The 22,514-nt window shown below is 38.5% G+C and overlaps 1 protein-coding gene across 4 annotated transcripts in view; it reads left to right on the top strand.

The window, feature by feature from the left end:
- CDK14 (cyclin dependent kinase 14) overlaps positions 1-22,514 on the top strand; it is a 329,864-nt gene that overhangs the window by 54,891 nt on the left and 252,459 nt on the right. Inside the window, exon 1 of one of the 4 annotated variants that reach the window (XM_076331551.1) lies at positions 13,021-13,138. The exons of 2 other annotated variants lie outside the window; for them this stretch is intronic. Coding sequence is in view for 1 of the 2 variants with exons in the window: in XM_076331550.1 (XP_076187665.1) it covers positions 13,324-13,398 (75 nt within the window). In the remaining variant the exon portion in view is untranslated. Of the gene's footprint in view, positions 1-13,020; positions 13,139-13,308; positions 13,399-22,514 lie in introns of those variants that run through there. One more of the 4 variants, XM_076331550.1, reaches the window with a different exon arrangement.

Raw genomic sequence — 22,514 nt, 5'->3', positions numbered from 1 at the left:
CTCATAACCTTTGTTCTTGTTCTGAAATGTTTAGAATTTGGCATTTATGTGACAATCTTCTTAGCATTTCAAAAGTAACTAAGAGATTAAATCAATGTGTATACCGAAGACCTACTTAAAATTGCATTGGGGATGTTGAGTGTGTCTTGTAAACTACTATAGAACTTTTTTCTTTTTCTCTTTTTTCTTTTGACCAAGTAGGGCAACAGGACCCGGGGGGGCTCGACACATGAATTCTTCTTGTGCTGCTGGTACTGGCCTTCAGAGAAATTGAGAAAGGTGGTGTCCCCCTTCCCAGAGCTGTGAAAACTGTGATAAAACAAATTAGCCATCTGTGCATGTATTGTAATTGGTAGTTCGTGCTGTCATGGGCAGTTAAAGAACAACCAGCCTTTTGTGTGTTTATGTCTCAACATACTGGTTGCACTGAGGTTAATGGGACTCCCCAGGAATATAAACACCTCAGATATAAGTGTAGAGTATGAGGTGTATATTTTTATTGTAATATTTCAAATAGAAACTATTTGGGAAGTGTCAAATCTGTGGTTGGCATATGAAATTCAAAAGCAGCCATAAGACATTTTAAAGTGATCTTACGCTTGGTTTTTTATATCACTGTGGCTTCAGTGGAATCTTAGATGGAATTCTTCTTGTCTGAATTTTTATTGCCTTAGTAATCGTATCTGTTAGTGCTCAGTCTTTTTACATTTTAAATTATTTCCACAACCTTTTCTGAGGACAGACAGATATCCTATTAGACATAGGAGCCCTCAATATTATAAGCTCTAAAAGCATTGCAGGATTTTTGTCAGTCATTTTTGTCAAAATTGTGTCAGGCAGCAGCCATAACGTTATGCTGGTATACCTCATGTGTATATGTTCTCTCAAAGACATCCAGTTCTGTTGGGAATCATACCTCAAAAGAGTTGTTCTGCAGCATTTACATTTCTGAGGCCTTCAAACCTTTCCTCAGTGAAACTTTAAGTTGCAGTTTGTCCTTGAAATGCTCTAGGGGAAACATAATTTATATGTTTTGATGCTTCTCCTGTTCTAGACCTCTTTTTCCACTTAGCATTCTTAATTAAATGCAGTATTGGTTTTTACGGTGAAACTTTTGTTTTGCTCCTGATCCTGTAAAAGGTTTTGTAAAGAGAGGGTCTTATCCAATAAAATGGGGATCTACACATAGAATCATAGAATATCTCAAGCTGGAAGGGACCCATAAGGATCATCGAGTCCAACTCCCTGCTCCTTGCAGGCCTACCTAAAACTAAACCATATGACTAAAGGCATCATCCAGACGCTCCTTGAACTCTGACAGGCTTGGTGCCGTGACCGCTTCCCTGGGGAGCCTCTTCCAGTGACCAACCACCCTCTCAGTGAAGAACCTTTTCCTAATGTCCAACCTGAACTTCCCCTGACGCAGCTTCATACCATTTTCTCATGTCCTATCGCTGGTCATGTACATCTGTTTGTAGGCTGGGTTGTTTTTTCTTTGGGTGATATCTTAAAAGCTGAGTAAAAATTGTCTGATGTTGCGTGGGAGGCATATTGTTACTCATTGGCATTATGTGAGGCAGGTGCAACCTGGCTGAAGATGGAATGCTTTATTTGAATATCAGACACTAGATAGCATGAGAGAAACAATTATATAAAGTTACAACAATTACATTGTTCAGATTGCAAACTAAAACTGCGTTTTACAGAAAGAAAAGATACGTTATGGCTAAGAGCACATAACTAAAATTACAAGTACATGTCTTGCTACACGTTTCCTTCTTGCTTTTTCTTTTTAATAGTTAGTTTCACTACAGTTTTCTTAATTGGTTCTCCTCTTACCTCTCAACTGTTCTGCTTCCAAATCCCCCCCACTGAAACAGAAGGCAAGGAAGGGTGGGCTTCCCTCCCTCTTTCACTTGAATAGGTGGCCAGCTTGGCCATGGATGCTCATCTCACTTCTCTGTCAATAAAAAGTCTAGTAGAGCGGAGTCCTATTTTAATGACTAGGCTGCTAGGGTAATACTAATTTTATTTTTAAGTTTTAATTAAGAAGACATCTTACTAATTGAAAGAGCAACAGAACAATCAAGTATCAGTGATTCTACTTGATAAGAGAAGTTTCTTAACATCCAGCATGTGAATAAATTGTGTTCACTGCTGCATAATTTTGTCCATGAACCATATAGCTTGTGTTGCCTCATTTCCTGAGAGTTTATTGTTCCTTTCTAGAAAAGAATGTAAGATTTCTCTTAAGAAAATATCTGAAACAATACATTATTATCATTTTAACTGTGTGTAGATAGTCATGGGACCTCTTAGATTATGAGGATGACTGATTTAAAGGGTTTTGGCTTTGTTTTATGGTAAAGTAAGAATTCTTTTCACAGTAATCTTCTCTTAAATCGATCAGAAATTAAATATAGTACCAGGTTTGTTTTTTCCTACAGAAGATTTTGCAAGTGGGTTTAGTCTTGTGTGAGTTCTGAAGAAGCAAGTAAGTGTCTGAGCACCAAGGCAGCCATACTTCAGGAGAGATGCATGGCTGCATCATTCTTCTCCTGCAAAATAGTTTGATATGTGCAGACTTTAGATACCTTTTGGAATGGCCAAAAAACAATGAAGTATTAAAGCAATGTATGGTGTTTTTGATATATGATGACTAGCTTGTACAAGTGTTTTTTTTTCTTGGTGTTTGGTAGCAAACAACCTGCCACCTCCCCACCCCCCATACTACAGAGAGCTCTCATGCAAAACTGTAAATGTTCAGTATTTTGTAGACTTTCTGGCTTCAAACACTTGAAACAGTGCTGTAAATCCTGTAGCAGTGATTTAAGTGGAAGAAGATACCCATTCTCAACCTTCAACCTGTCAGTTCTATGGAATCATTCACCTGTTTTGTGATAGGCCTTAATTTCTTCTCTTTCTTCATGTGGTAGGGAGTTTTCAACTTGATACAAGAGAGGTAGCTATAAGCTAGATAGATTAATCAATTTATTTTTTCCATGTCATTTAACCAAGAGAAGTTTCATTTGAATTTGTTAGACTGAAACAGTGTGTTTCCTTTAAAATTTCTTGTCGAAATTCAGGAAGTTACTGAATATCTGAAACAAGGTAATGGAAATTCTTCCCCCCCCTCCGAAATTAGTATTTTGCTCTTTTTTTAATTATTAAAACCTTTGAGGCTTCTTGAATTTTCTTGATAGGCCACATATTTGCTTTTGAGCTGGATAGAACAAATCTGTTGATGTATAAATCCGTTCCAGCCCTCTGTAGCCACTGTGTGCTCCATCACATGAAAATCCATGTTCTTCTACTTCACAAGAAGATGGTAGGGCAGAATATCTCCGGGGAGTCTATTTAAGAACATATTGTAATGGGGTCCAGCTCCAGAGATGCTGAAAGAGGTGGTCTGAGGAGGAAAAAAATGCTTAGGTGGAATTTTCTGTGAGAATGGGTGCTCTGTGAACATGTAAGCTGCAGTAGCTGTACTACCACTAACTATTTTGTAGAGATAGTTTTTTATAGTGCAAGGAAGAGGCTTTTTTCTTTTGTCCTTTCTGAAGTTTTCTGTCTTCAGCAGCTCACTCCTCCAGAGATGCTTTCTATTTCTTGCCTAAGATGTCCTGGGAAAATAGATAAGCTGCTCAACACGCATTAAAGTTTTATCAACTTCTGGACTGAAGTGCCCTTCAGTGAGAATGCCCAGATGAATGCAGCCCTCTTGTCTGAATTACTGAGATAAAACAGGACAAGAAAAGCAGTCTGCAAGGGGCTAGTGACCAAAACGGTAAAGGGCTTTATAGGTCAAACCCAACACTTTGTATTTAACCAAAGAACAGATAAATATTAGTGCAATACCTGCAGTTCCGCTGTTTGTTTTCTGTAAGCACTTGACTCAGCATTGCATCAGGTAGAGGTTTGACATGCCTTTTTGACGTACATCATTCTGTGCCAATTTAATTAGTAAAGAACAAAGGTATGGGCTACTGCAGTGAAACTCTTGTCCATTATGTAGTGTAGCCTTCTAGACAATTATAGCTGGAAGGAGGGGAGATGTTTCTCACAGCTGCTTCTCATATTTGATCAGGAGAACCAACAATATTCCTAAATCAGGTATTATTTGAGTGTTTCTATTTAATTTTTTGTTAGCAACTTCTTTAATCTCATAGCACACCACCATCTAACCTAGTGTTTTGCTATCATCAGATTTGCCAATCATTGTGATTTGCATGATGCTTACACATTTTTCACATCTGTCATGTATGCCATGCAGAACAGATAAAATATCCAATTTTGTGACTTAGAGGGGAATGGCAACTAACCCTCCAGGTAGAAGACAAAGGCATGGAAGAGGGATGAAAAACTGACACATTTAAAAAAGCTGTTAGTTGAACTGCCAGAAGTTGCCCAAGGATTTTGCAGTATAGACTATGATGATAAAATGTTAATGGCATTTCATGGTGATATGTACAAACTGATGCATATGAAGAACTTAACTGCAGCTATGCATGTGTAATGGTGAGTCTGAACAAATTACACGATTCGGGAAAGAATTACAGCATCATTGGATAATAGCTTGAAGATAGTGACTCAGTGTTCAGCAGCAATCTAAAAAATAAGTAAACCTTCAGAAAACAATAGGAAAAGAAAGGAGAACAAAACCAAAGCTGCCATCGTGTTATTGCAGAAATCCTGTTTGTGTAAATATCATATCAAATATTAGCCATCATATAACAAAAATGACACAGAAGATGGCACAGAGGGAGAAGACAGGAATGATCAGTTAGAAGTGCAATATAGCTTTCATTGAGTTGAAGGTAATAGATTAAGACCTGTTAGAGTGTAAAACAGGGGATTGAGGGAGGATGAGATAGTAACCTGTAAGATCTCAAGGTGAATTTATGCTGGTGAAGAGGGAGTAATTGTGCAACATTTCTTTAGCTGCTTTGTAGTTCCTACTTAGTGAGAAATAAGCAGAGATTTTTTTTGTTTTGGTTTTCAAGAGAAGGAATGGTTTCTAACTGCACAGTGTTGTGTAACTCTGTACCACCTGGAGGTCAAAGGTATAAATGAGTTCAAAAGTGAAGTTCCTTCACCAAGTTGTGAAGGATAGGTCTGGATTTAATCGTTGAATTAGGAAGTAGACTGCTGGTTGTTAGAAGGATGTACAGGAGGAAGGATCACATTTGTCTATTCTTATCCTCTAACAAACTTGGTTTCTTTCAGAAACAGGCTAGGTGAACTTTTATTCTGACCTTCTATGGTTATCACTATGCATGTTCCTCTGACAGCTTTCAATTATGTTAATACTAAAAAAAATCTTTTTTTAAATTAAGGCTTTATACCTATTCTACAGTGATGACCTGTTCAGATAACTGAAGGATTGTAGCATCTGTAGAGGGAAAGCTGAGAACTGAACTTCCATTTAGCAGAACCAAAAGAAAGGAGGTTGATTTGTACACCTTACTATAGTACATTATATATGAACATGTAATCTATATTAGTTCAGCATAACTCTTTCCTTCACATAAACACGTTTGTTGTCTGTTACTGCCCCCATAATAATAACATGACAGCCATAGAGACTGATTAATATCATATATGTTGAATCCAGTAAGGCATCTGAGATGGTAGTGAATCAGTTATTTGTTCTTCCATGATGAGTTTGTGGGTTCATTTTCTATAGATTGCTGTAATAAACATGCTTTTATAGCATCTCATATTTCTCAGTAACTTCCTGTGACAAAGAGCAGAACCTTAGATACCTGTCAGTGGTACTTGCCACAGAGTGTGCCATGGCTCCTGGGCTGGTGGTTCTTCTGCCACTTGTCACAACTCAAAGACGAACATTGTGAAGAGTAAAAATGTAAACAGGTTGTTCACCAGCTAAAAGGAAATAAGCTTGTGAGGAGCCTGGAATAATTGCTGAAATTATCTCACGCCACAAACCACCATATTTAGGATTAAATGTCATTGTTACGAGGTTCTTTTATTAACAGTTGCAGTTATCTCTGCAAACAGAACCAATCAGATGGTTCCTTGAAGCAACTGCCTGGAGAAGACGTCTTGTGAGATTCCCTCCCCCCCTTCAGGTTTGGTATTTGGAAGGATTTGGATAAATTTCAGGAAGGCCAGAACTTAGGGAAATTGTTTTGCCAGGATTCCACTGGAGATCTATGCAGGTAAACCTCATTTAAATGCACAGTCATGTAAACCTCTTGAGTTCACTAATTTGGGGTACTTCAAGGTCCCACGTGAGAGAATGAAGACAAGAATAATTGTGACACTCCCTCAGTTCTCTCTTATTGTGAATGCCAGTGAAAGAAGATCTCCAACTTCTCACTTGGTTTCTAGGTCGGTACTTTATTAGCTTTCTTAAAGCACAGTCTTTGCTCTTCTGCAGATACTCCGTCAACCTCCTTCAATGCCAAAAGTGTTGTCCTTACTTAATGGAGCAGTTATATTCACCTCAACACTCGTCATTGTCTTTCATTGAGAAAACACAGGATAAATTCAATTTTAAAGTAGATTAAATTTTGGGCTTCAAGTCAATCCAAGAACACCTTCTTAAGCTGTCTGACATCCTGTAAAAGCAGTTTGTAGAGTCCACAGAGGAAGCTCTCAAGAGTTCTGATTAATTTTCTGAAAATACTCTATCTGAACCCTAAGGTAGCTGGCCGTATCATCTAACTTTTGGGGTGCCTTCAGAGTTTCATCACTTCATAATCTAGATTGGCTTAAAGCTATCAAGTGGTAGGATGCTTATTTCCATATAGCTTCTGCCCTTTCCACAGAGGACACCAGGGTCTTGGCCTGTGGAACTTGAATTCATAGATTACATGATATTTTGCTGTGATCCTCAGTGGATTTTTCACCAGAAATTTTGGCTACCCTTGTTAATAAAGCCTGTAAGGGAGGGATAGAGGCAGCTGAACAGTGCTGGTGAGCTGAAGTCTTTCACTTGTATGTTGGTAGTTCAATTCCAGTGCAAGAGTTGTCAATGGTTATTCCCATCTGAGGGTGCTTGCTTTACTGTTCTCATAACATGAATTCACCGTTTGCATTGTGTGGCAAACTCAGCAGTTAGCAAAAGCTTTAAAGACTGAAATTGCGGCTCAAAGGAACAACGCTTAGTGAAGAAGAGTAGAATAGATACAGATTTTTCAAAGTGGATACTGTAAACATGCAACTTATTCTAGCTTCTTATCTCCTTCTACCTCTACGTAGGAATGTGGAGGTTGATTTGGCTTTATATTTGTTTTAACCACAATAGCCTACATTTTGTGCATAAATATTTTTTTAGTTAGAAAACCTGAGTTTTTTTTTCCCATTGCAATGTAGAAAGACATCAGGTGAAATAAAAAAAAAACCCAAACCAACAAAGCCTTTCATGTGAGTATCTCAGAGTGAAAACTAAGGGAAGCTAAAATCCAGTGCTTTCAAATAAGACGAGAATTTCAGTGCATGACATGTTTAAACTTGAGAAAGAGATGAAGGTGAACTCATCTTTTTGTGTTAAATTTTAATTCATTTATAGAAAGCTTTCTTCTCCTAGCTCTAATGCTATGGATGACTTTGAAATGGGATATCACTGAGTTTTGTCCCTGTATGAGATCAGCTGTAGCAATATATGTAACTCAAAAATGAAACATTTTCATGGATTCTTCCCTGGGGATTATACTGGTAGATGTTAAAAAGCTATTGTTAATTCTTTATAACTCTCCCTAAAGAAAAACTTTGTAAACTATGTCTCTAATATTCATCATTAAAATTTGTGTCATAGAAATATTACTACCCTTTCCTGATTAACTGGATTTTTTTTTTTTTTGTATTGCAAACATGAGAATTATCAGCTATGTGGTTTTAGGAATTGTATGTCATAGTAGATGGGTTAGTTTAATTAAAGCTACTCCACTAAGCCATCTTACTGATTGTTATCATCTTCCAGACAGAGTGCATACATTTGCATTTTATACTGCTTGAGTTCTTTGTGGTGTTTTTGAAAAATGATTGACTGAGATGTTGATTTAAATGTCTTTTTTTTCCTGAGTAGTCTAGGTTGTGGTGCTTTGTACACAATATATTAGTAACATTAAGACTTGGCACGTGAACGTGAGGTTATGTGTATATAAAGGTACATCATAAGTCTTAGGAACTATGGTGCATTTTTTGTCTAGAATTTTATTCATGTACTGCAAAGATACCTCCATTTCTGTAGTGAAATTTTGCTACTGTTGACAGCACACATAACTGTATGATGCTGAAGATGAATGACTCTGCTATCACTTACTGTCCTTCAGTTGGGAATGAGGAATTTAGGCAAACAAAATGCAGATTATTTTACCTGCCAATTGGTATAGGCTTCGTACTCTTTCCAGATAGGCATTTTTTTTCAGCATAATTTTAATATATTACAAAGGCATGACCACAGTACTAGCTGAGATAGAATTCTGTCTGTGTGTCATAGTTGGGTTTGTTTTTGCAAGTATGAGCGAGACATGGCTGGGAGAAGACTATTTATTTGTTTTCATATAGCAGGGCATGCTTTATTATTGCAGAGTAAGGTGTATTGGAATCCTGTTTTGTGTCTGTCTAGATGCCCACCCCCACTGGAAAAGCCTACAGATCTGCTCTTTTAAAAGTAGAATAATTATGAAATTCCATACTTTGACTAAGCTCTGCATCTGGCATCTGTGTGTATCAACTGCTGATCACACTGCAGATCTGACTGCCTCGGGCCTTTCCACTTCCTCTCTTTAAGTACTTTTGGGTAATAATTAGAGGCTAACAGAATTCTTTAGAACAGGCCTTATACAATACCTTTACTAAAAGCTTAAAAAAAAAAAGAAGAAAAAAGTGAGGCTTAGAAAATAGTATTTGGCTTCCCTGAGAGGAAATCCTAATTCAAGCTGAAAGACCAAATTAAAGTTCTTATCATAGATACATTGCACCAATGTATTTTAGTCTGGATTATTTTATTTATATGAGGTCTTTGCCAGCATAGCAAGAAACACAGAAGTATCAATAAGAAATAAAACAATCTCAGTGAAACTGTATTAGTGTTCACAGGAAAATGTGGGTTTGCTAGGAATGTTGGAGTTAGGTTTTCCTGTCGCACAGAAGGAGTATAATTGTCTGAAGTCATTGGATTAACCTTTTATATGCAAAGAATGCTTTCACTGAGTTGAAAATGTATCTGGACTGATTTGAAGTATTTTTTAGACATGTAAAATCATTACACCATGTTCTTCATGTTGTTGTTCCCTTGGAACTTGTACTTTAAACATTCTTTATAATGGAAACTATGTTTGGAATCAATCCCTAAAACCATAAAATGTCTTTTTTGGTCTTAAAAGTTGCAAAAATAATCGGCACTGTGTTACATTGCATTTTATTTCAGACAGTGACTTTTTAAGTGAAGTCCCACCGTACCAGGTAATGCAGATGGTATAGTTCAAATATTGGTATTGTAAAGCAAGTTTGACAGTATATTGTACTTGGAATAACTTGTTACGCATTCCATTGTGCAGTATTATCCACTGCTTCACTTGCCATCTTAAGATAAAAATTATTTTCTTTGCATTCAACCATTTTTGTCACTGCCGGGTTGTTTTATTAAGGTCATGTCTTGTGTACTCTATGTATTCTGACATCAAACTTAACCCAAACTTACCAGTTTAGGGAAGGGGTCATATTTTGTGATCGCCTGTGATAGCAGGGAACTGAACTGGACTCGGACAGGTGTTGTCCCATCCAGTCCTCTGTTTCTGAATACAAGTTGTTAAACATCTTATTAAATCAATTTTTATGAATTATTAGTGGCTTATAAAGTGGCTGGCTAGAAGTCCAAATGACTTTCACAAGTGAGTATATCTTTGAAACTGTAAAGTGTGTTTACTCTTTCCTTGTATATTCAATCTGTAGTTATCAAAATGGAAAGGTATGTGTTGAGCAGTGGCTCTCCTTAGTCATGCAGTTTCTTCTATGAGGAGAAAATAGGCTCATACGGACGTATGATACTTGTACAAATTACTGCACGTGGTTATTACTTCTTGGAGAGGGGGGAACAGTTAGCCGCCTTTCTCACTTGCTTCCTCTCTCCCCTCCTCTCTCTTGGATGATTTAATATAAACTGAGGGAAATAGGACATTACTTACAGGTTCTGTTTGAACAGTATGTAGTATGACCACACAGAACACAAGGTAACTACTGGCATTCTTTTCACTGTGCTGTATTAATAAATGATGGTTTGCGTGTTTAGTTGACCATGAGAACTGTGACATTGTGTAATCTCTCTAAGTATAGCAATTTGCAGATGACTGTGTATCTGTTATCTTGAAAGCTCCGAAGATGCCTCTTTATGTGTGAGAAATTGTTCTCAAGAGCCACAGAACATTTTGGAGTCTGCTCTGGGATGAAAGCAGTGGCGTGACTTAGATTACTGATAATGTGAAGCTTGTACTTGCAGTTGGTTTCCATATAGAGTTTTACAACCTAAACCCATAGGTATTTGACCTTTTTTTAATTGTATTGAAACTTCTTTAGTTCAGCTAAGCTCCCATCCCCCCCATCCCCCCCCATGGAAAACAAAGCAGTCCCATGGTACAGGGGGCTCTGTGTGGTCCATCAATTCCAGTTGTAATGCTAGACAGCCTTTGCCTGCCAGCCAGGTTTCCCAGTCCTGTCTGTGGTACCATGAGCAGCAGCAGAGCACATATTTGTGTTCCAGCCAAGTTGTGTTCAACCACAGTCTGCAGATGGGGTTGGGAGTAGGGGAAGGGATGGGGCTGGCACAGGGGGAAGGAAGGGGATAAGGACAGTAGGGAGTCAAGCAAAAAAATGCTGGGAAGCCTGCATGAATGAACAACATGTTCCTAACAAGACTCAAACGTAAAAAGGAAGTATACAGAAGTTGGAAGTGGGGACAAGTAACCAGGAAGGAATACAGAGACATCTTCCAAGCACGCAGAGATGCAGTTAGGAAAGCCAAAGCCCAACTGGAATTGAATCTGTTGAGGGATGTCCAAGGCAACCAGAAGGGCTTTAGTGCAATAAATGCAGATTTATTTTTTTTTAATACAGTAAAAATAATTAACTTTAAAATACGGGAGGGTTTGGCTTCTTTGAGTTAGATCCCATTACTTTGTAGGCTGTTTGGCTTGCTTTCTGTCTCTGTGCCTTGGCCCAACACCTTGCTTGCTTCTGAATGCAGTTCCCTGTTTCTCTGACTTGCCTTCTGTGTTCCCTTTCCCCGTGGCTGTCCACCACTTTTCCCTTAACATGGTGCCTGTCTTTTGGCACATACTGGTCTCTGCAGGTGCTTACTCACTCACTAGCTGGTTTTTTTCTTCTGAGGATCCTTCTGTCCTGTTCTCCCTCATCCTTAGACAAATTTGATGTTGACAGAATAAGGACAAGAAATGTAAAATGTTTTGAATGTATTTTCTCATCATTTCAACTGGAAGCTTTTTTTCATGTTTTCTTCAGACCCCCACACTTGAGACACCCAAGAAGAAAATTTTGGCCTAAAGAGTGGAAGTTGTCTTTTTTCAGGAAAAGTGAAGCCTTCTATCTGCTTAAAAACCAAGCTAAGAAACTGAGTAGTCTTCTGGAATATGCCCCTGTGACTAAGGTTGGGAAATAGATGAGGGGAAAAAATAACAAGTACTACTTAATTTTGGGAGCATCTTATGGAATTTACTCATACCATTCAAGTTTTATCATTACTGAAGCCACTGATGCTAGATTCAGCTGTGGGCCTTGAGTTGAGAAGTATTTAAGCATGTGTTTAAATCTTGGTGACCATGGTGGGACTCGAGCAAATGTGTGGAGTTTAAGCACGCTGTGCTTTCTTCAAAGTGGGACTCTATGGGAGAGCCTGTTTCCAGTGATCTTGTGACGCGGGTCACTGGAGCTGCCCGGGGTGTGAGCCTGCTAGCTCATTGCACCTCCTAGTTACATAAAAATGAAAAATATTTCTGGGTGTTCAGGATGTCATCTCAGTTGAGCTGTGTTCTTTGTCTCCTGAAGGTATCACTTATGTATACATTACTGTTCCCTGTCCTAGCATAGTCTGTCCAGCGCTCCCTCAACCCTGGAAGGTTTCTGAGGAGCCAGGAGCCATCTGAAGCACAGGCCAGCAGGGGCTGCTGTAGGAGTAGGAGATGGAGAAGATTTGCTGCCTCCCTTTTGGAGAAGCCCTCCTTGAGGGTTTGCTCCTGCCGCCCTCTCTTCCCTCGTACCACACCCAAGCTCTCTTGGGCTCAGCAGTGGCTTTCCCAGCGTGGAGTAGGTGTCTGTCACTTACTCACAGCTTTGCATATTTTGTATGTTCATAAATTAAATACTATGTTTCATCCTTAAAATGCTAGAATTAACTTCAGAGTTCATATTTTGGCTCAATACATTTTTAAATGCTTTTTCATATTTATTGTTTCTGTAAAAGTGGACAGTGGCATTCATAGTGCTCATTTCCAGATGCCCTTAGATTATGGCTTTAATATTATTTGTCACTCAAGAACTTGCTGGTTTCCTTCAGTTCTGGGACATAATTGAATTGGAGATGATTAGTTGCATCCTTTTGATTGAATGTTGAGTTTTTTTCCTTAATTCCTATGAAATCACCATTAGCTATTTTGGCTGCAGTTCTGTATTGGGTTGAGGCAGTGCTACATTGTAAATCAATATCTTTTCAAAAAGACTGCTGTAAATTGCCTAGATGGCATATGCATGGTTACTTTGGCTGCAATGCTGCTGCAGAGCCTGGATACTCTGCCTTTCTGGGAACTCCACAGGCAAGTCCATCATATATTTAAAAAAAAAAAAAATCTTTTTAGAAAGAGCATGGTATTGCTGGTGAAATTTAGACAGAGAAATATTGTACCCTCAGTGCTCATCTGTACCTTTTATATTTTACTCCACTGGGATTACCCTGTCTTGAGGGATTTCTTTGTTTTCTGCTTTAGATTTCCCCCTTTCTTAGCTGTAGTACAGTCGTACCATTTCAGCTTGCTAGTGCAGAAAGATGTTGTGAATTCAGTTGCTGAATGAGCCCGGCCTGACTGCAAACACTAACATTGCTAGAGAGATGCCAAAGAGTTGCAGGTGAATCTAGCCTGATCTGGGCAACAGCAAAACGGTAAGATGGGGCTTGTTTAAATCTCTGGGATTAATTGCGTGCTGGGGCTTCCTGTTTCAACCTGAAGCCTAGTTATCACATGCTTCCAACTTGAGCAGGATTCATTCTGTGCATTTCAGGGTGGGTTTTCTCAGGAATGGTTAAAATCCAGGCAGAGGGAGGCGGTGGGAAGCTGGGAATGCCACATGAGACCTCTCAGCAGCCACCCTGGTGAGAGTCCCCAGCAGAACTGCCTGCGGTTTGTAAATATCAGGGAAAAGGTAGGAGAAGGCTTAAAAGCAATGCTTTTCTTGGTACAGCTTTGTATTTCTCTCTCCGGCAGCCTTATTTATTATTGTATTAAGAGGATAGTATGGGCAATTTTTTCTGATATATGCTTGGCTGAACGGCCTCTGGGACGAGTGAGTGAAGGACGTGATCAGCCACTTTTTCATCTCTGCTAACAAGTCTGTGCATCTTGCTGGATCTGAATAAATGTCTTTATCAGTTACAGATTTGCTTGGTGGTGGAAGATAAAACTAAAATGATCCTTTATAAATACATGCTATATCATGGACATCAGAATATCTTTTTGCCTTGTTAACCTCTGTGATTATTTAATTTCTCTTGCATGCTGTCTTCATTTAATAAAACAAAAAGCGAGGTAGTCATTTTAAGTAATCATTCCTGAATGCTTATGTAGGAGTGTGTTGGCAGCGGTTTGGATCTTAGTGGAATATTTCAACGTATGAAAGCTTAGAGCAGCAGCATGTTCAGGGAAAGAGAGGAGGAAAAAAGCAGCAGTTATCATTAGTACAAGATAGAAAGATTAAAATGTGGCCATTGTATGGAATAATTTGAAATATTTTTGATGACTTAACTGACAGCTAGTGTGTTTTAGTTGTAGATCAAGCCATAGATTAATCTCAACAGAATTCCAGTGGAATTGAACAAAAAAAAAAATTTCACCATATGCTGTAGCATTTGAAGAAAACCAACGTGGTAGTAACGGTAGAGTGATGAAATATGGTTTTTGCTATTACGAGTTAAGGGTAAAAGCAGAGAGTTTTATTTCTAGAGAAGCGTGTTTATACTTTATGCAGTATGTGAATTATACTCCAAGAAGAGATCAGTTGTATATCAATGTGGGATCAAATAACTAGTTTGACAGCAATTCATGTTTGTTTTTTCTATACTTGCCAATTAAGGGTTTTTTCTTCTTAGTCACTGAATATGATTAAAGGGGGAAGACTGAATCCTATTTCAATTATTTTCTGAAGGTTTCATTATTACTGTGCTGGAGTTCCTTATTTTAAAAAATTCTTTTCTAAATCTGTGACACTATATGTACCGCAATGTAAGTGATGTGAAGTGAGCTGTTTCACATTGTGTACAAACTTAATTTGCATAGTTTTGTCTCAGAAAGTAGAGATGCTTTTTTTTGTTGTTGTTGTTGTACAAGGAATGAAAGTCCAGAAACTCTTAGGCATGTGGGATTTTTTAAAACAAATTTTGAATTTAGGTATTTCTTAGTGACATTTTTTCATCTATGTATATATGTGAAAGTTGTTGCTTCCACCAGCTTTCTTCTCCCAAGTGTTTTTTCTCCCAAAATGTAAAACCATGAGCTCTGTTCACTGTGTTACTACTGTCTCTGGGTTCGCCCATTTTAGTTTTCCGAGCTTAAGAAATCAATAATGTTTTGGACATTTTTTTATTGATAAATAGCATTCCCTATGCTAAAATTTAGTTAAACACAGATCCCAAATTAATTAGGGGGGAAAAAATAATATAATGTGGAAAACATGTCCAAAAGTTAAGAATGCAGATGGGAAACGTAAGAAATGTATAGTTTAATAGGCTGTTAGTGCTGAGCGCTCTGTAAAGAGTACGATCTTCTCTGTGTGGATCGGTTTTGTAGTGAGGCTGACACCTATTACAGCAGGAGATAAGAGCTCACCTGAGGAGTGAATGTTTGCCATAGTCTCCTTTGTGTCTCTGACTCCAGATGGGAAGAACTTCAAAAAGCTGGAGTTGAGCAGGCTAAAAATCATCAACATTGCATCTTAGTGCACAGGAGGTTAGCCAGCCTTTGGAAATCCTATAGCAAAAATGGTCAGCTAATTATGTCTTTTTAGCTATTTTGCAGTGTAAATCCTAAACCAAAGGAAACAAAAACCCCCTAAAACCAAACCCACACATGGTTTTTAACAATTTTCCCCTCACGCTGTAAGCTCGGGTGGGCTATTTCAAAAGTTGTCCTCTGTGTAGGTACTCTGTCTCAGGCAGGCAGTTCTTGTTTCTCCCAGAGACCCCACAGATGAGAAAATGGATGGTACCATTAAAAGGGCCTGTGACTAGGCCGCAGTACAAGTATGCCTAGTCGATCCCAAGGGGTAGCTGGCATGGGCACCGCGAGAGTGAGTCACAGCTCTGCTGGGCTCCAGTTGCCTGCCGGAGGTAAGAGATTATTTTGTCCTTTAAGGGAAATCCTTGCATGGTGCCGGCTACCACCAAGCTTTTGCCTCATGCAGGTTTTGGTACACTGTCCTGGCCTGACCTGCATGGTCAATAGGAATTTGCTGGGGTAGAGAGCTGTGCATTGTGCAAATGCTTGGCCTGGGTCAGGTGAGGCTTCAGGCTGTCATATTTGGTGACATCTCTATAAATGTGAGCGTAGATGTGCTCCTTAAAGCTCACAGGAGCTGCCAAGCAGATCCAGACAGCTTTGTTGGGGTTATTTCCCTTTGAAGTCCTGGAAAAATATTCAGCTGTCATGTGGTGCTATATACGGTTTGTAAATTGAGTTTGATAATACTAGTGTTAAAGTTTTCCTAATGTTTCAGGTACTGATACAATGATAATTACAGCTTACAAACCGTGTTAAAATGAAGGAGAGTATCCTAGCAAATATTAATTGAAACAATGAGGAGACTGTGAGATACCAGTACTCCAAAGCCTATTTCTGAACTAAAGAAAAAGGTAGCTGGTGTTCTTAAATCGGGAAGAACAAGTTAAATATTGTTTTCTGAGTTTGAGTTCCCTTAAGTAGGTGCAGACTGGCTTCCAACATCTTTGATTAGGTTTCTCTTTTGATACCGTGGCAGGAAGGTACATGAATGGAAAGTTGGTTAGTTAAGGAACAGACTCTTAAGGAGTTTATTTTTTTAAGTCCTACTTTCACAACATTAATGTCAGGACAACTTCTCCCAGAGCAGCTCCATCAGTCATGAAGTACTTCTACGTACATGATGACTTCTGGGTTTTGATATAGTTCGGTAAATACCTTTCTGTGACTACTTTTTGCTTTTGAGATAAGTTTATTGTATATTGTCAGAATTATTGATTATATGCATCTCTTTCATGTGTGGCATATTTTTCACTGGTATCTTTCGTTCCACTCCCTAATATAAGCCTACGTATAATTCTGGATTTAGCAATTTAGCAAAAAGCAAGTAGTGAAATAGTAATTTAGCATAGTGCTGGATGTTGAATTCAGGGGGGTGATTTTGTATTATAAGATTTTTGAATCAGCATCATAAACAGATTATTTTGCCTCTGTAAAAGTAACTTTCAGGCTTTTCCCTCTATTGCTGTGAACTGAAGTAGTACTGTGATCTTGCTCTTCTGTTTATCATATTCCTGGGTGGATGGGCTTTCTCTGAAGTTCCTGTATCAGTTCTGGACTGGCCCACAGAGGACACAGAAACAGGCAGTTTTATCTGTTAATTGTCTTACTCTATGATGGTGTGCTAGTCAGAAATGGTGTGAAAAGTGTGGGTGGAGATTTTTGTTTTGTTTTGCAAAAAATTTTTAGACTTGATTAGTAGAATTTGGCTAAGTTAATGCTACAGTAGAACTTGCTATCTCATCCTGCTGACTAGGAGATCTGTTGCAGCTTCTGATTGAAAAAGATTTGTGATAAGCTTCAGCTAGACATTATATAAATGTAAAGTAATCTCAGCTAGTAGCAAACGTCATATCAGCAAGCTTTTGACCCAGTCTGTATCATTCTATCCTGGAAATTGTATAGAATTCATGTTAGTTGTATTTCAGTTTTGCTGTGTAGGATGTTTATAATTTAATATTAAATTGTATACAACTTACCTGAAGAGGAAAATACCAAATGTTGCCAAGTGAGCAGTGAGGAAATAAAACCACTAGAAAAAAGCATAATGCCTGTTTATGTATTGTGAAAGCTCAGCTTCATTTAATTTATTTCTGATGCTTTTCAGACTACAGGCTTAGTACATTTGAATGAATGAATATGTCCTCTCCCAGTTTATTAAACCTTTGTGTAAGTGCAAGGAAAATGTATTTAAACATGTAGAGAATACATGTAAAATATGTTTGCCCAGACTCCCCTGTAAGTAGTGGGGTTTTTAATGAACAAATGGGTTCCGTTGATAAATATTGGCTATAGAAATGTTATTTTAATGTCACGCAGAAGAGTTGTCTTGGAAAGTTTTACACTTTAATGATGGGGGTGGTTGGTTTTGCTGCTGCCTGGGGAAGCAGTGGAACCACCACCCGTAACTTTCAAGTTGGCATGGAATTCCCTGTATTTGGCAAAGTAGTCCAGATACATAAAATTCTATAATTATAAAATGTGATTATACTGCTGGTAGGCAGCTGTGCAGGAAAAGCCATGCAAAATATCTGCAGTCAGTCTCAGTTTTGTGAAATATTTTCATGAGAAACTTAATGTACTGCAAGGATGGAGGACTTTTCGCTGATGTTCTAACTTTAACGATAGATGTGATTCTTGACCAATTTGATTCGTGGGATTTGTTGTTTGTTGAAAGTGATTCAAGATGAACTCACTGCCACCAACTGCAGAAGGCTTGGCTGTTTTGTACTGTTAACAGCTTTTTCTTTAGAATTGATTTGATCACAGTCGTAAGTCTACTGCAGCACGTTTTTGCTTGAACACATCAAAGCAGCAGCAATGATTTTCACTTCTCTGTTGAAATACCTAGTGTTTTGAAAATTGAGCATTATCTCTACGCTGTTCAGAGAATTCTTATAAAATTACAGTCCTTCTTATGATAAGCTCTTCTCGCTATTAGTTTGAAACCCCTCCATTATGAGTTTTATGCATCTTTGCAAGAAAAGATATACTGGAGTGTTCTTCATATTCTGAATAACTTTAGATGCTATAATTTTCATTATGCCCCTGGGCAAAATTCTGAGTTGTGGGACATGGAATGTTTGCAGAGGTTCTGCCATTTTTTTCCAGCATAGCACATTATGTACCGAGAAGCAAGTTTCATTATGCTTCCTTACACCTTTTTGCTTTGAAAGTTATTTTGCTACTGCACGTCTGACAAACCTGCAGTAGCTGCTAGAAAATTCCTTTAATACTTTTCATTCAAGTTTTATAGAATTCTGTAACCAGGTCATTTATTTGAGGGAAAAAAAAGAAAAAAAGGACAAGTTAAAAAAAAGAAGTCAGGTGTATATGAGATCCAAACACAGAAGAGGACTCTCTTCATTTAATTGTTTGTGAAGCTGGATTTGTCATCCTCGTCTGAACTCTCAAACTTCCATTAGAAAAAAACAATGACAGAAAGGTCGTGGATGGCTTTTACTAAGATTTCTGGGAGACTGAGTTGGAATATAGGTTATTCAAATTTCTGAGAGTACTTGCACAAGAGAATGATGACAAAGTTGAAGCTCTTTTTCTGTCTATACCTTTATACTGTGCTGATTTGATAGAGGATACCTTGTCAAATTCAGTGGTTTGGAAGATAATATGTAAGGGAGCAGATGTAGAATCGCTCAGAGAGCGTGTCTTTCCTTGTGACATTGATCTGCCTTGGAAGCTGCATTTCTCAAGCTGTTGGGTCGTTGACCTCAGGGATGAAGCACCTAAGAGCAGGAGAGATGTCTGTCTTGTTACTAGAATGAAACTTTGAAATGTATTAGCAGAATGAAATAAAGAACTCTCATTACCTAGTTTTTCCTCTAGCTTTTGCTAAGGGTAGTAAAAAAGGAACTTTGGAAGAGAAGGAAGGAAAGAGAAGAAGAAAAAATGCAGAAAAGAGGGAAGGGAATGAAGTAAGTAAATTTTTGTATTTTTTTAAATGAAGGAATTGGTCTGAATGAAGGAAGAAGAGCCAAACTAATTTACCATTCTAGTCTTGAATTATTTCTTGGGCAGCACTTTTTAAGCATCTGCTGAAGATAATGTGAGACTCCCATTGATTTGTAAAGGACGGTACAGCATGCTGCTTCAGTGCAATGAAGGTGGTTGTCATACCTGACAGAAGATGATTGTAAAACTTTTGCAAAGATGACTGTGTAACCTGTCCCCTTCCTCTTTTCTTTTTATAAGAAAAGTGCTCTTCAGCATATATGTGAAGGTTGGTCTTGAGTTCTTAAACTATCTTTGTCTGACTTTTCAGTCTGAAACAAACTCTGGTTCATTGTAATCATAAATTAAGTTTTTATCTCATCTCATTGCTTTCATCTGACTTCAGGCTCACCAGATAAAAGAATTTTGTTGACTTCTTAGTTGAGTAGTTGGGCTTAAGTCTTATACTGTCAGTTGCATGACCAGATCTGACAAATAGCAGTATTTTTGTTGGAGTCCCTGCTTGTAGGAGAACAATTTTTGTTTTAATTTGCATCAGAAGCACTTGATGATACCTGTGAAAGAATCAAGAGACTTGCTAGGGGTAGGCAAAGGAGCCTAAAGGAACTAGATAGAATCTATTTTCAAGGCATGGAGTTTACCATTTATTTTCTTAAAAACCTTACTGACAGCCTCAGAATTGAGCAAGAATAGGCATTTTGCTGTCAAGTCTCTCAAGATTTCTCGCACTTGAATGTGGCAGTGGGAAGACTTACTGCATTTATGGATATGCCTTTGATAACTTCATGATCGGGGGAGTGTTGGAGGGTAGAATAAAATTATAAACCTGTAAACTCTGAAAGACTTAATAGAATGTTCGTACAAAACTACTAATAATGCACTTATGGAAAGAAAACTGTATAAACTTGCACTGGCACATGTAGCCATCTGTTGGAGCAGGAGGCTGATATGAGAAAGGGATTGAAAATATTTTTTTAATCTTTATTTTTAAATGCTGTTCATATGGTTACAGAGGAGGATAGACAACAGATACAAATGGGTAACTAAGTAAAACAGTATAGAAACCACCTGTCACAATTTCATGGGAGAGTGTTTATGTTCAGACACTTTCGCCACCGCTCTGCTGGTTACCAAGGAGTCATTGGCTCGTGCCTGGCGCTGGAAGCCACCTTTCCCAGGCTGACACCTCTGCTGATCCACCTCTGTGTCCTCCTCTTTGGTTTATTGGAGGAAAGACCCTTCTGCTTTTGGATGCAGCAAGTCTTGAACCAGGTTAATGGAAGCAGCAGCCTGGTTGTAATTGCAGGAAAAGCTTGAATGCCACATTATATACCACTTTGTGGCAAACCTGAGCATCATGCAAGTAAAAGGAAGAATTTATTTGCTAGGCTTTAATACTAACACAGTTATTGTATTTTGGGGCATAAATACAGAAATAGAGCAAAACCCGCCTTTAGATCAGCTCCGTTGAGTTTCTGTCTCTTTTCACGTACGTTACAGGCTGTCAGGACTTCTGCACAACCTTTAACCGAGACCCTGTCCTTAGGTGACTCCTCCTGACGACTGTTGTTGCAGAACAGGATTTTGTTTTGAGGACATATGTAGGCTTTTATGTATCTAAAGTCTAATCCGTGTTCTCTTCAAAATCAGACCTTTTTTCCCTGCAAGGAGAGGAACATCAACTTTAATGGACTGAAAACTCACTTTTCTGAAGTTAAACTGTGCTGTGAACAGAAAAAAATATGAATTTTAGAAGCGCTCAGCTCCACCTTGCCATGTCCAAGGGGCATACAATCATGTGCAGTAATTCCTGACTCCCAGGATTATGCCTGATTCAATAATTATGCTAATTTTTAGGTATTAATTTAGCAGAATAAATATGTGCTATATTGCAGGTTTGGTGGGCAGGAGGGAGAAGGAGAGGAAAGAGTTGTGTAAGCACTGCCCATGATAACTTCCAGCATAATACTTTATTTTTCCTTGATTCAGGTGTTTAAACTTCTTTTCAGATTTGTACGATCTTGGGATTCCTCCTTCAGGTCTGATCAGTTGGCCTTTCTGTGAGAGTGACTTGTTTCTCACTTGGCAATTCAGCACAGACATTTAATCTGCTCATTGAGTTCACTGTTTCAGAGAAACACAGAGAATTAATGTCAGAGCTTCCAGTTCAAAAATTCTTCCATCTGGCACTTCAGTGACCTTTTTATATTTGCCTTCTTCCATATGACAAAGACAGTTGGTTTAGCACCAGCTTTGACTTCAGAAATAAAACAACCATTTTTGGAGAGTGCCTTTGAGATGGGCTGTGGGAGATGTATGAGTAAGTTTGTGCGAGGTATAGCAAGGAGCGTACCATATCCCCGGATACCATTTTCAGTCTCCGAGCTCTGTTTTCAGTTGCATTTTCTAGTTCATATCTAGCATTGCTAGCAATCTCTGTATCCAAATAAAGTTAAACAAATACTACCTGAGAATATGAATTATAGTTCTGGGACACAGTTGAGCCTGTTATCCCAAGAGGTTACCAGAGAGAAACAAGAGGCCATCAGGACAGGAAAAGAAATGTCTTATTTTGCAATCATTTTTTCCTCACATCTTCCTTCCTTGTGTGACTGTTACTCTATTTCTTATCCTTTGTTTTTTTTCCCCCTTTATTTTTCTATCTTACTCAAGTTGACTCGCTGCTTTTTTTAGCTGTGTCCATCAAATGTTCAAACCAAAGAGCTGGTGCCGGTGATTACAGGGAAGGGTGAGTGTTGAAGGACCTCTTTCAAATTTGGGCCTGATTGCGCTGGTAGTTCAGTATCAACTCGCTGGTGATGTCGTGCAGCATTACATGCTCTACTTCCCCTTTCACAATTTTATTCGCTCCCTTATCTCATCACTTGTTCTTCCTTGATCTTTTCCCATACTGTGGTTTTCTCACCAACTGAACTCTCTTTTGACCTGTTCGTGTTTCTGCTTGTGGGTGCAGCAGTCTTTTGCTGACCCTCTCTTCTCAGGGGCAATGGAGAGTGCTACCAGCCGGGCCGAGAAGAAGCAGACAAGACCTGTGGCTATAAAAAGAAAGAGTGGCCTTACTTACATTCTCCAAAGAGAATGATTCTCCAGACGGTTGCATTTTTATTTTGAACAAAGCTGCTTATAATACCCCAGAACATTCCCAAATTGTGTTTTATAAGTAGCAAATGTCAAATTCCAGTGCTGCCAGAATCCGCAGATGACTTGTGTAGTTCTCAATTGCCATGGTACCAAGGCACGATAGAAAATAACATGCTTATAAAAGATAATGAAAACTCG

The sequence above is a fragment of the Aptenodytes patagonicus genome, chromosome 2, assembly GCF_965638725.1.
Source record: "Aptenodytes patagonicus chromosome 2, bAptPat1.pri.cur, whole genome shotgun sequence".
Taxonomy (NCBI): domain Eukaryota; kingdom Metazoa; phylum Chordata; class Aves; order Sphenisciformes; family Spheniscidae; genus Aptenodytes; species Aptenodytes patagonicus.
Note: the sequence above shows the minus strand (reverse complement) of the source record. Positions and strands in the feature narration are given on the sequence as shown.